We start from the raw sequence: 14,008 nt of genomic DNA, 5'->3' as shown, positions 1-14,008 counted from the left end.
ATCCTTGAATTTGAAGAAAACCATGAAAATGGGAAACCTGTAAAGTTGTTTCTGAACTCCACAGCCTGTTCTCACCATGGAAACAGTTGGCCTAAAATAATACTGAATCCTGGAACTAGAAGCAGTACTTCACTTTGTTTCTACCAGGATCAGTTCTGCTGAATTCAGAACATTACATTCTTCAGTTTGTCGCGTCGTTTCTGTTTTTGTCTGACATCATATAGAACTGTTAAGTGGTCCTGATTGCAAAAACACCAGACTGCGTTTTCAATAAATAATTCCACTTTAATGGCAAAGTAATAATTTAGACAGATACAGTGTGCACACCTGCAAAAAAATATACGCAAGCTGGTTTACAAGCTAGAGGAACAATAAACCAATAGAAAATACATCATCCAGTTAAGTCCGATGACACCAAATACTTATTATTAGGGCTTTACAAAGACTACAAAACTTTTCAGATGATTTATTTCACTGTTTCTGTCTATTTACACGATATGTTACATCAAAAATGTACAAAATATAAAATGTATACAGACAAATGTTTCACAAACAATTTCTGAGTTGTAAACTAGGTGGACTCACTGAGACGTATTGCAGGAAGTTTCGTGTATGTGGTATTGTGTGTTTGTGTGTTAAGTATGGCAGGAAGAGATCTGCAAGCTTGCTCAGAGCACAGGTACAGGAAAGAGTAGCTTCCCTTTAATTCTTTGAGTCAGTCAGGGTGTACGCACTGACATTTTACAAACAGAAACAGATCCAGCTTCTGGGGCCATGATGTTGGTCTGGCTGAATCCGACATGCATAAGATCAGTTGGAGTTTTATTAGGGCAATAGCACCGTGTAGGAACCTCTAGATTCAGTGATGCAGCTCAGTGCCATTTGAAAACTGCATTGATTTATCTTTGTTTTACAGCGAGTGGCCACGGGGTGGCCACAGTTAATAGCACCAAATACACATCCTGAAGGTAACATCGATGGAGGTGTACAGGACACATCTACACAATGCCAAAGCCCTTAGATACCTTCTGGTTTATATGCACCTATTTGAACCGGATGCCTCTTGTGGTAAAAGAGCACTTCCGATTATTCTGAGCAGTTTTAATGCAATCTGGTTGTAGCCTGCCATGACATATGCACTTAAATCGTTTCCAGATGTTTAGTCCCCCAAAATGTATTGGTTTCATAGAGATACTGAAACATGCTCACCGTAGCATTGATAGCTCCTGCATAGTCATAACAACTGTAAGTACAGGACAAACACACCAGGTAAGAACAGCTTTTAAGGTTTGCATTCTGTATTTGTTTGTAACGTACTGGAAATCTCAGCAAGTGAAACATCTCTTAACACCAACAGAATAAAATACAATTTTTTGTTTGTTTGCTTGTTTTTATTTGATTTGTGCAAGGCTTTTTTTTTTTCTTTTTTTTTTTCTTTTTTTTTCTTTTTTTTTTTCTTCATATATTTACATTACCCACCCAATAGACTGTGCAAAACCAACCCACTTTTACAGTATAAACTCCTCCTCTTCCACAGTGGACATCACTGCTTCAGTGTTCTTCTATGCTGAACTTTTCATGTACAACAATAGCAATCAAAACAACATGCTAAAACCAGAAAAAGGAAAAAAACAAAACAAAACAAAACCAAAACCATATATTTGTGCTCATGCTGCATCAAGTGCATCCAGCTCTGCTGGATAAAAATTCAAAACATCTGTCCTCCAAAAACTCCATTCCATGGGACCAAATGGATTTGAGCCGATTTTCTCAGCGTTTAGGTGGCAGTGGAAGTGGGTTTGGGTTCCTTGTGTGTTTCTGAGGGTAGGCAGAGCAATCTATTCACAAGATAAAAATACTATATAGCAACTGTTCTTTCTCCTATCCATTTCTTTAAAAAATCATGATATACAGATATGAGGCTACTGTGTTAACTGACGCTTTCTCATTAGTAAATGAAGAAAAAAACAGTGTAAATTACCAATGGTTTAGGAATTAAACCAACTGTAAAACTGTTCTAGAAATCTGTTTTAAGGCAGTGAGACAGCACCATAAGAAATGTTCCTTCTTTCACTGAAAAGGCTCAAACAAATGAAGCCCTAAGAAGCCTTTAATCAGTGTTGGTTAATAATTGGTATAAAACTGTTGTTAAGGAGTGGGCAGGTGGTTAAAAAAGACCTTTGTGGTAAAAACAACTTTATAAAATCTGTGACTCGTATACTAAAAACTTGATGGAGCGCATCACCGTGACCATGGCAGTTAGAATTAAATTGGCACTTATCCAGCATATCACAGTCATGTCTTCTGGTGATTGCACAATACTGTTTGTGCTTTCTGAGTTACGATCATCATCTTTGATTCATTTTGGAATGGGCAGTAGCGTACAACACCAACACCACTGCAGTCCTGTGACCAGCACCACGTGGCACAACAGAGGTTAGAAGAGAATTAGAAGACCGCATTGTTCATGCAGCGCTTCAGGGTAAAGGAAAGGAAACAACAACAACAACAACAAAAGAAGTTGCACTGTAAACTTGTAGAGATAAACAGAGACAGAGAGAGAGAAGCAGAGAGAGAGAGAAAGAGAGAGAGAGAAAAAGGAAAAAAAAATTCCAGTTTGGCTAACGTGTGCAATCTGCTTAGATGCCCTTGATCCAGGGCCCCTTCCAGTTGACAAATGGAGTCTCGCTTGGCTCCATAGGTATCAAAATGCCTTGAAATTAAACTAATTCAAGCTTTCCACTTCAATTTTTCTTCCTGACTTTGCAGTTAGGTCTCCTGCCTATCTACAACACACCGTTCTCATTCAGGGACCTCGGCGTGCTGCTTTAATACTGGCAGTGGTCTCGTGGAAGCAGATTTTACCATAATCCTCCACCAAGGGCTGTCCGTTTCAGAGAGTTGATTCAAGGGACGAATCCAAAATGTCATCGTGGTGGCTGGTGCTATCACTGTCACAGCTTTGTGCGCTCGAAAAGTTGGCTGCCTCTTGAAGCCTCATTAGCATATTCATCTGAAAGAAGAAAGAAATGTTTACATAATCTTGTCTCATTTAATGCTGCAGCAGCCGTGTTAAAATTTAATTAAGCTGCCTTGCTGAACGAGGTGTGCTGGTATCTAGCTGAGGGGACCATACAAAAGGATTTCTGAAAGGGCAGGGAGTCAGCAGCTCCTCCTGGCACCCTTTTCGCTGCCTTCTGGTCTTTAAATAGCAATGTGAGTTTAAAGGTCCAGAGAGCCAGAGGGACGTAATGAAGCTGCCTGATAGCTCTCTTTCATTCAAGGGTGAGAATGGCTGCAGCTGCACCACCAGCAGGGGAAGGAAGCCATATCACAGCCGGACACCTGGGCCCATATTTGGAAACAGTTAAGCTTCCAGATCATTTTTGGATGGCAAAGAAGTATCACACTGGAAAAGCAACTGTGCACAAAATCACACTGACATAGCCACTCTGCAAGAGAGAGAATGGGAGGGAGTGGGGGCAGGGTGGTCTGAGGCCAGCTGCTTCCTAAAAGGGTCCCATCTGCTGCTGAGGGAACGGCCTCGCAGGGGAGCAGCAAGAGAGCCTCCTTCCCAGGAGAGGGGAACCCCAAATAACTCATCAAGGACTGGGTCAGCTGTAGGAGCACAGGTGAAGGCAAATCCTAGACCCCAATTTAAGGACTGACTACCACTGGATCTCTTTGTGGAGATCCATCCTTTTTGGAGTTTTCCACTGTGAACCTAGATCCTTGGATACAGGTGAGCATTTCTTCTTTGACTGTCTCTTTTCCACCATGATAACCTTTCCAACTATAACACCTGTAAAGTACCATCCTAACCGTGCTACTCTTCAAACTGTACATTTGTTGACTGTACAGTACTAGATACGTGGAAACATTTCTGGGCAGACAGAAAACTCTTGTGATTTAGGGACCTATCAATGCAGTGGTGATTCTTGCCCTCTATTTAGATTGTCCTTTTGTTTTCCTTACTTCTTATACCCACAGTAGGCTTCATTTTAAAAGCACACTTCAGAACACTTTTTTTTTTTTTTTTTTTTACTGTATAATATACTATTTAACATGTGACATCAAAGTATGTACTGAAAATCATTTTTCCCCTAAGTTTAAGTCTTACCAAGGGATCCCCCTCTGTATCAGTCTGTGGAACATGCTTCGAGGTTGTTCCTTCTTTTGCTGATGCATAACCTTCATAACCAACATCTTCTGGTCTTAACTGGAGTAATGATGGCCACTCATGCTGTAGAGATGCAGAGCTCCATGGATATGTGTCAGCTACCCACTTGGAGGGATCTTCCCAGGGTGCCCTCTTACCATACATCTGTAGTGTGCATATAACACAGATAAGTATCCAACAATTTTCATTACTGGTTTTAATGGCAGACAAGAGTCATCAAACTCATCTAAACCATTCTAGTAAAAGGTTTGCTTTCAAACATGCTCAGCACTCAGACATGATAACACACTGAAAAGACTTCATCTCCATTAGCGCTCCTTCTCCACTCAGAGTGGATGCAAGTTGAAAAGCACTCCGTAACTAGTGATACTTGTAGACAATAATAGGAGCTACAGGCCTTTGGTATGAGAAATGAGGCCTTTAAGTAACTTGCCTAAGATGTAAGGTGAAATTGTCTGATCTATCTAAAGCATTCACGTTAACTGGATTTTGTTTGAAGTGAATTAGGAAGTGCCAGCATTGTCTTCTTCTCCTAGCAAATTGGGATGCAGAAGCAGACATCTGTACAAATCTTGAGATCTTTCACAAGGTTATGTGAAGAAATTCACAAAGGATAAGTTCTTCCTACTGTAAAGCACAGAAAGGCTTACGAATCTGTAAGGCTGGAAGGAAGGAAGAACGAGAATACTATATGTTTAGGAGGTCTGGTAACTTCCTCACTAAAATGCACCCTCTCTACACTGCTGCTCACAAGCAACATGTCAACTGAGAGATCCGTGGCTGCAGCTTTACAGATTTCCTTTAGCTATGCTGCCTTCAGTGACAACGACATGTCGAGCTTGGGAGCCCGCCACCACGGCTTTCCACGATCTCTCTCAGCTCAAACAGCTTCACACAACCCAAGAAAAAGCGTAGCACTGGCAGAGGCATTTAGATAGGCTGTACTCCTAACATGATTCAAACAGTGAAGGATTGTAGTGCTGAAGCCAGAGAGATGAGTTGTGCTTATCATTTTAACACCTGCTCCCAGGCACTTGCTGGATCCAGAATTTCAGGTTAGGCAGCCAAGTTCCTTGTACTGTGTACAGAGATACTCAGGCTCCTTCTGCCCTACACAGAGGCATGGCTGCTTAGAAGGGATCTGATTAAACAAGCCAAGAAGAAACGTTTCTCAGGAAGGTAGCAAGCTGACTCCTATCTCCTGTCTATAGGTAGCACTGCCTCTCATCTGAGATAAACAGTGCCTAAACCCTTCCTGGAAGCTGGGACAAGGTTTGTAAGCTGTGTGTCTGACAAGTGAGCTTACAAAGTACCAGGCTAGAAAGTCATTTTCTACCCTTTCCTGGTTCCAGGGACATCTAACTATATCATATAAAAGGTTTCTGTTTATTGTTAGTAATGCTGTTCTTTGGAAGGCATCCAAAGCATATAAGAAGTGGAATGGCTCATGAAACAACATATTTTCTTCTGTCTGCTGCCATCTTCTGCTCCAAAATTGAACTTTTATTTAAGGAGGTGCTCTGTATACTTGGAAAAATATGAACACGATGAATATCACTGTGTTTTTATGGCTGATCTAAACAAGTGCTGTTAATCTCACTGTGGCTGTTCTACTGGATGTTTGGCAGTTTTTTGCACGGCATAAACATGCTGTAATTTCCAGGGAGATAAGCAGTTTTAGGATTGTGTGAGATATTCAACAGGCAAGATGCGAAACCTCCATCTTGTCAGCATGCCACTATGTCAGTACAAGGCGATAAAGAACCTGCAGCTGCTTACATGGATCTTTGACTGTTCCATAACAATCCCCTCTGCATCATGAAGTAATTTCTTTCACTGTCATGTGTGGCAAAAAAAAAAAAAAAAAAAAAAAAAAAAGCCTTTTCACAATGAGCCTTGTCAGAGGGCACAGAGTTGCAGTACGTAAAAGGAAAGGAAAAGGGAGAAAGCCAAACAAACAGAAAAAAATATTGGGATTAATTAATTTCAAGATTAAAGTTTGCTCCAAACTTGCACAGTGGTCCCAAATCTTAACCTGTATGGGACGGCTTACAGTCCTTGATACTGTGAAACTATTTGTAGTCCTACTAAGATTACTATTATACATTACTAGTTCAATATCAATAGACAGAGAATGCTAAGAGACTGGAACTGGTGTTAAAGCCTGGATCTGGAGAAGACAGGATGGAGGGAACAATGAAGTACTCTGAACTGATAGTGCTGTTATCCACAATGATAACTATAGTCACTAGAAAGCCCAAAATGAGAAAGAGATAACGAAAGAACAAAATTCAGGGAAATATAAGTGGCAGGGCAAGATACAAAAATGAAAAGGGACAGATCTTCATGCTCAACATGGCCAAAGAGTAAATTATCTCAATCTTTAGAATGGTGAAAATATCTTTGTTCACAAGCTTTCCTCCACATGCCTGCATGTGTACTTCTCTGTGTATGTTGGAGAAGATCAGGCAGACTAAAGCTCTTTTCTTACACCAGTATAGGATCTACCGACTCACACATCCAGAGGTAGACTGAGACCTGCTCAGGTTACGAGCAAGTCAAAAGGAGCCAAACACTAATATCTATGATCTCATCAGAGATTTTTTTCTTATAAATTCAACAGTATTCACAATTGGATGCATTAGTTAAAAGTAACTTAGAGGAAGCCTATAAGCAATTGCTAGGAAACAAATGACATACCTGAAGTCCTTCTCTCACTGCTTCCAGAAGATATGGCACCAAGGAGTAGTTCCAGAGGTCTGTGAACCACACTCTGGAGCCATCAACATCCATGGGACAAGGGAGGAAAAGGCGGGGACCTGAGAAGTCAAGTTGTGTATTGAAAAAGTAGATCTAGTGAGCCCACTGAAAATAATCTTTATAGAATTAAAAAAGTAGCATTCAGGTGTAGAGAATACAAATACAGGACTACAGTATAGGATCTACCTGTAACCTGTTATTAAAAATGAACTAGTGTCACTTTATCCAGTTCTAAGGTCGGATGAACACTTAGCAGTTTTACTGCCAAAGCAGTGTAAAAGGATGACTTGCTAACAAAGCTTTTCCACTAAAAGACCTCAGGTATATCTTCCACTAGTTTGCTAGTCCAAGTGTTTCTACTGCTCTGATTATGCTGCAGTGTGATGGCCAGAAAAAATAAAGCTTAGCAAAGTTGCTGTTGAGGTAATATTTTGTAGAGTTAATTTCTTAAGATGATGGCAATTTACTTTAAAGTCTTCAGCAACCAAAGCACAAACACCCGGAAATATATACTATCTTTTCATTTTCTTTTCAGCCTTGCTGGCAACACTAACTAGGCAAATTTCTCACACTTATGTTGTATTTACCACTGACAGATGACAAATTTTAAAAAGAGAATTCAACTTTCTCAAACTTCTTTTTTTCAAACCAGTTTGCGAAGACTCACCAATGGTTACATCTGAAGAGCTGTGTGTTTCTAGGAAGCTGTTGAGATGATGCCATGTTTTTGGGATCCAGTCAATGATTTTGATGAGCTCATTATTGCGTATGTTCTTTTCTATTTCAGTCTCAATCAGTTTTCTTCTCAGGTATCTTCCTAAGAAACCTTTAACAGGCTCTGTGTGATTAGCACACAGCACCCACCTAGGTAGAAAGGATAAATGTCAAGTAGCAACGAATTGCAAGTAGATAACTTCTTCTTTAACAGATAGACGACAATAATGTCATGTGCTTCTAAATCTCATGAGCCAGCAAGTATAAAACTGCTCTAATAAACTGTATTATTGCTCACTGTCACAGGTCTCAGCAGGAATTCGAGACATTGCTGAAGACAAATGGAATGAAAGAATGCCATTATGTTCAGCATAACACTATGCTGAACATGATATGCTCACCATACTGAGACCTCTCAGTACAGGGAAGTCACAGAAGCTCAAACACTTTGCTGTGATGAGACACAAAATCAGTGTCTTTTGAAGAGCTAGTCAGAGGAGCAGGGAGCTTGAGAGTTCTGTGCAAACACAGATATGGTAAAAACAAAGTGTAGGTACCTGAAATTGTGATGCAGCTCCAGATTTGGTGAGGAGGAAACTCCCTGGTTCATAGTTCCAATAATATAGGGACTGGAAAGAGAAGTAGCATGTTTTGTTGAGGGATAATCTTTTCAGATATTCAGAGAATATTTTTAATCTTATTTGTGCTAGGCTCATTTTGAAGAGCGCGGATGTGTTCTAATCTTAGATTTAAGATATTTGTGCGGTATCCCCTTTTGTAATGCTTGTTCTTGTATGATTTCCCTCTCTACGCATTTCTATCACTCATCTATAATAAACAATAAATGAGGCAACTCTGTTCATATGCCTCATTACTTTGTGGGAAGCTTAGAATTTTAATTTCAGAAGACAATGAATCTCATGAGTAAGACAGCATTCAGCAATTTTATGAGGGGAAATCCCTATGATAGCACTTTTACAGTAGAAATAGTCAATGTAACTGACCAATAGAAATCTCAGAAAACACTGTTATTCTTGCTTGGCAATAAAAGGTGTTCACCTAACTTCACACTTCTTCACTATTACAATTCACAGAAAAAAACTATCCACAGTTGCTTCTGCATGGCATGGTTCCCGCATGTCCCAAATTCCCCTATTATAAAGTACATTTCTTATTCTTTCCCATAAACCAACCTCATGGTACTAATGATCTTATGTAATCTGCCAGGGCAAAAGAGATAAGACCCTAATTCAGTCAAGCATTTAAGTACATTCTTAAATTCAGTCTCAATGCAATGCAAGGGATCATAAAGTAAAGTTGGCACATAAGTACTTGGCTGAAGAGGGTCAAAATTATTCAAGTGCTTAAATTGAAGGTGCTGTACAGAGGCTTTGCTGACAGCCTAAGGGAGTCTGAGTATTTACTGGAACATTTTATTTTGCAAAGTAACAAACAGCTTTTACTGTAATGTGAGTAAATGTGGTGTGAGAAAGGGGAGAAAAAAGCTTCTACTTACCATTTATTATATTTACAATTAAGGAAACCATTGAAGATGTCACTTAGTGAACTGATATGGTGGAGGTTATCCAGAATTATGACCACAGGGAGGTCAGCACCGTTGTTGTCAGCACTGCATTGCTCAGCTAGGTTAGCTAGGTATTGTCGCAGATCCTTCAGCAGAATCAACAAAAACCACAAAAGATTAGCCCAGTTAGACCACAGGTGTAATTTTGGGGGAAAAGAATTTCAGAAAAAGAGGCTGCTACAGAGTTTCACCACTGTGGACCGCTCAGCTGGATGAGCACATGCTTCTTAGACGGGACAACACTGAAGCCACGTGCTAGGAAGAACAAAGGCTCTAAACTTAAGGCAAATGACTGAAACAGACACATTCCTATTTGGTGGACACTGTTCTTAGAAACCTGCTGGCAAAATATGTCTGGTAGAAAACAGGTTGCAATAAAACATCCTACCCATTTTTATGAATACCACATATATATATATATTAAACAATGAAACAAACCAAAATCCAAAAAACAATGAAACAAAATCCAACCAAATTGTCACACAAACTAAGCATATTGAACTGCTTCCATAGATATCTCATTTTACCATTCTCATTGAAAATCTGACCTTTTGGGGTTACTATATCACATCTCATAGTAAAGATCCTTGTGTGGATCTTTTTTTTTTTCCTGTCAGGCTGTCATTTAGTGTTGAAGTAACAGCAAGCCTTCTATAATCAAAATATTTCATATTTTCCTTGATTTCCTTGATGCTTTATTGCCCTTGAGGTTCTGAGCTATACAGTTTTATAGCTGTTTCCCTAGGGATAACTAATTGTGTCAGTGTTAGGAATGTTCAATATTACGGGCAAAGTGCCTATTGTCATTTCACTTCCTGGACTGAGGATAGCATAATCTTTTTCTCTTTAATAAGAACATGTGATCTTTGTTTTTATTGCAAGAAAGATTTTTGTTTGGCTTTCTATGCTCAGGTGTCTCTGGGGAACATCATGGGTTTCTTCAAAGAAAAAGCACCATCTGTGTTGTTTGAGCACACTTGGCATTTGACAATGATGTTTTTTTACTACAAACTCAAAAGCTCTATGCAAATCTTAATAGAAAGAAAGGTGGGGGGGGGGGGGGAAGGAGGGGAAAGAAACCCACTACATACACCAAGCAATATACCAGCAATCCAAAAGCTTGCTCATTTGTGGGACAATTTCCATTATAAATGTATATGCGGTATAGCAATAAAACATGAGCACATTCCCCGCCAAAGTAAAAGGCACCACAAATCTTCTGTATAAAGACAATGGAAAGCGATGTTTGTACTGGAATGGTTCTCTCACCCCTTTGAGATCTGTATGTTCTTCCTTCTTATATTATGTTAACATTCATTATGTTCTGTGCAAGTCAGTAAGCTCTGGACAAAACCTTTCATTTTCTTTTCCCGGGGTACCAAGTTAGGAGTATACCCAATCTAGGATAGCAAGTGATTAGTATGATCTGGGGCTGCCACAGTAGTCACGTTAGAGGCTTGACAATTTGAGCCATGTAAATCGCTCTGAATGTGACATAATGTCACATTCAGACAATTTTACTATGGTTAGCTTCCTGACCAGTGTACACCAGAAACCACGGCAGCAGTCATATTTATAGCTGATTGCTGCATCCAAGACAGTGGTTCAAAAACCCCATTCTCAAATCTTCACTAACAATAGGCTGCTATTGCCACTATACAAAAGCAAGCTAGACCAGCTGTTCTATAACATTTCTGATGAAGGAATTACAAATACTTCAAGAATTGACATGTGACTATGCATATAGCCTTAAGATAGATTTCCTCAAACAAGGAAAAATTCTGACTTCCTTCACAGTGCTTCAGTGGTTTGTTTAGAATAGAAAGATCTGGTCTCTATTCTTAACTGGGATTGGAGAGTGAATCCTTGTAGAAAAAGATGTTAACTGAGCAACAAACAGTATGCCAGCTAATAGGGTATACTCTGTATTCTCCCTATGAACCAGGCAATAAGTTATTATTTCATTTGTAACTTACCTTGCTTGACTTGTGATCTACATTAAAAGTTGCAATTGCATCTTCCGTTTTTTTCCTGCCAGATTTAGTTATAATATATTCAGCCAGCCTATTAGCTAAATAGGTTTTTCCTGTGCCACTGGGTCCCGAAAGAATAATTCTGCGATGCTCCATCAGTAAATTAAAGTACCTCTGGGTAATTGGCTTAGGAATTAATGTGTCAAACACAAAACTGTCCAAACTGTTTTCTTCCACTCCTGGGAAAGAAAGAAAAAAAAAATGGCTTGTCTTCATCCATGCTAAGATAAGTACAGGTTTGGACCAGCATCTGATGACATCAGTGCTATGCTCTAAGCAAGGTGAGATACTTCCTAAACCAAACACCTGTCAAGGGCTTCGTTAATGTGGAAATGCTGATATCCTTATGCAGGGCCAAAACATAAAACAGTGGCAGTGTGACTAAATGGATAGGAGAAAGCACATCAAAGTAAATGTGAAGAGAAGGCTCAGTGAGGCAAAGATGTGTGTTTCAGACACTACAGGCAACTATGATAAAAAAAAAAAGTCAATTTGACAGCTACAGGGGTTACTGGTTGTCACATCCATACATGGACAGTTCTGAATCCAATCCACTACTCTCCCCTCCAACAGCAAATCCCTACAGCTTTCCAAATGTTTCAAATTTTTGCTGAAGAATTGGGTAATACATAAACATTTCTCATCACAGTCTCTGGGTTTTTTTTCTGTTTGTTTGCTTGCTCCTCTTTGTCCACTATTCAGAAATTTACACTCTGTTGCTATAATTTGGCAATCAGACAGAGGAGAGAGAAATTCTTAGGTTTACCTCAAAATGTCCCTGTGTTAGGTATTTCACAATGTCATACAGAGAGTTTATGTGATAAATGAATCCTTGAACTGGACACAAAATACAGAAAGGTTGGGCTTTAGGAAAGAAAAAAGAAGGTATGGACAAATGTGTTGAAGAGCTGTACAGTGCCTGCAAAAATATTCTTTGGGTTTTACCTTTCAGGTTCACAGTGATGATGTTATTATCTCCAACCAGATATCCACAAGGCAGCAGTTCAGGCACTTCTAGGCTATGGGCTCTAATTACATCCCCTATACAATAGCTAGCAATGCAGTCAGAACTTAAACCCAGGCTAGCAGCTGGATCCACTCGGAAAACATATTCCTGAAATTATATAAAAATATAAGATTTAAAAGTGGATACAGTTATTGAATGAAAGCAGTATACCAAAGTATAGGTGAATTCATTTGGGAAGGAGATTCTTGCAGTCAAATTCAATAGGAACCACCTACGATCATTAAAAAAGTACAGCAATTTTAACAGTAAAGGTTAATGGTGGTGGTAGCTATATGTTAAAAAAACTGACATGGTAAGACAAACCAAAACACATAGGCTTTTTCTTAACTGAGAAAGGATATTGAATCAATACTTGAGTTACGTTTTTAGTGTCTTACCTTAAAGAGACGTCTGATTACACCATCTAAAACATCCCATTTTGTTTTGCCGCTAACTCCAATTGATCCTATCAGATATGTATGTGATTTTTGATCCTGAAAAGATAGATACTTTGTAAAATGGACTAGAACTGGTGGCAATAAATTTGTTATAAATTTTCCCAATAATTTTCCCAATAAAATTATAAATAATAAATAAATTTTCCTCATAATTTTCCCAATAAAGAAAAGTAGTATTATTTGGTATGTGATGTTACAAGTTTGTTAATAACCTCCATGCCAGAAATAGGTGTAGGTGATATTGCTTTGGTACATATTTATACAGAAGGAAATACAGTATCTTATTCTTCTCTAAGCTTTCGTCAGTAATTATAAAGAGCTGGATGTAAATAAAAGTTGCTCTGTACTTATAGTTTTTCTGCAACACAGAACATGAAAAAAAGACAATGCTATTCCAAATTGATTACCCAGAAGCATATTCATACTTGCACTCCAAGGGGTATAAAGCATATATCCAATTTATAACTACTTTTTTTTTAAATGGAGCTAGCAAGTCCCAGAATGTCTTACTACTAATTAATCTGAGAATTGGTAATGTCTGAGCCACAACAAAGGCAGGAGGAGGACATATGACTTTAGTCTATGGAGAGTGCCAAACTGAACACGGACAACAGGGAAAAAGGCTGCTGCCTTTTTGGCATCTATTCAGTTCCTTGCTGAAAATACTGAAAAGAGCTTATTTACTGTAATGGAGGATGTGTCAGAGTAATAATTTGGTGACTGTTGGGTAATGAACTTACCTTGGATCGACTATAACCCTTATTTATAGTGACTAAAATTTTCACACTATGGCCCTCTTTGTGGAGTGCTCCATCTGTGACATCATCCAACAAAATATCTGCAATTAAAGGAAAGAGATCTGACAAATCATATCAGTTGTGTTCACCTCATCAGTTTTTTTTTATTTTTACTTTTTCGATTAAAAACAAAGGTTGCCATCACAACAACTTTTGATCACTTTAATCTCTATTTATTCCCATTTTTCCTTTTCTGTTGGAGATGAAAAAGACAATTACAATTTGTCAATTTTTGAAGCAATATTAGGAGCATTAATCACATAGAAATGAATTGGGAAATCAGAAAGAAAGACACTTTTGCATTATAATTTTGCCTTTTCTTTCCTTCTTGGAAGTTGTTCAAAACCATTCATCTACAGAGAGATGTTGTTTAAAACTTAAATTGAGTTTATGTCTTTGGGCACTCACTGTGCCCTTTAGAATGCTGTCAGGAGAAAAACAACAAATCATTGCAATGATGTGATTGCTGCTCCAG

General features: G+C 38.8%; 1 protein-coding gene across 19 annotated transcripts in view; it reads right to left on the bottom strand.

Annotated features, from left to right (window-relative positions):
• Positions 1 to 264: 264 nt before the first annotated feature.
• Positions 265 to 14,008, bottom strand: part of NAV3 (neuron navigator 3) — a 527,932-nt gene continuing 514,188 nt past the window's right edge. For 18 of the 19 annotated variants that reach the window (XM_015281870.4, XM_040695865.2, XM_015281843.3 and 15 more), the window contains 10 exons: positions 13,477 to 13,574; positions 12,677 to 12,772; positions 12,218 to 12,386; positions 11,216 to 11,451; positions 9,171 to 9,325; positions 8,212 to 8,283; positions 7,608 to 7,804; positions 6,881 to 6,999; positions 4,121 to 4,324; positions 265 to 3,013 (listed from right to left, as the gene is read on the bottom strand). In XM_015281870.4, the coding sequence (XP_015137356.1) occupies positions 2,894 to 3,013; positions 4,121 to 4,324; positions 6,881 to 6,999; positions 7,608 to 7,804; positions 8,212 to 8,283; positions 9,171 to 9,325; positions 11,216 to 11,451; positions 12,218 to 12,386; positions 12,677 to 12,772; positions 13,477 to 13,574 (1,466 nt within the window). In that variant the 3' untranslated portion in view covers positions 265 to 2,893. The remainder of the gene's footprint in view (positions 3,014 to 4,120; positions 4,325 to 6,880; positions 7,000 to 7,607; positions 7,805 to 8,211; positions 8,284 to 9,170; positions 9,326 to 11,215; positions 11,452 to 12,217; positions 12,387 to 12,676; positions 12,773 to 13,476; positions 13,575 to 14,008) is intronic. The other variant, NM_001159347.3, reaches the window with a different exon arrangement.

Source organism: Gallus gallus, chromosome 1 (assembly GCF_016699485.2).
Source record: "Gallus gallus isolate bGalGal1 chromosome 1, bGalGal1.mat.broiler.GRCg7b, whole genome shotgun sequence".
NCBI classification, from domain to species: domain Eukaryota; kingdom Metazoa; phylum Chordata; class Aves; order Galliformes; family Phasianidae; genus Gallus; species Gallus gallus.
This window is presented reverse-complemented; position numbering and strand designations above follow the sequence as displayed.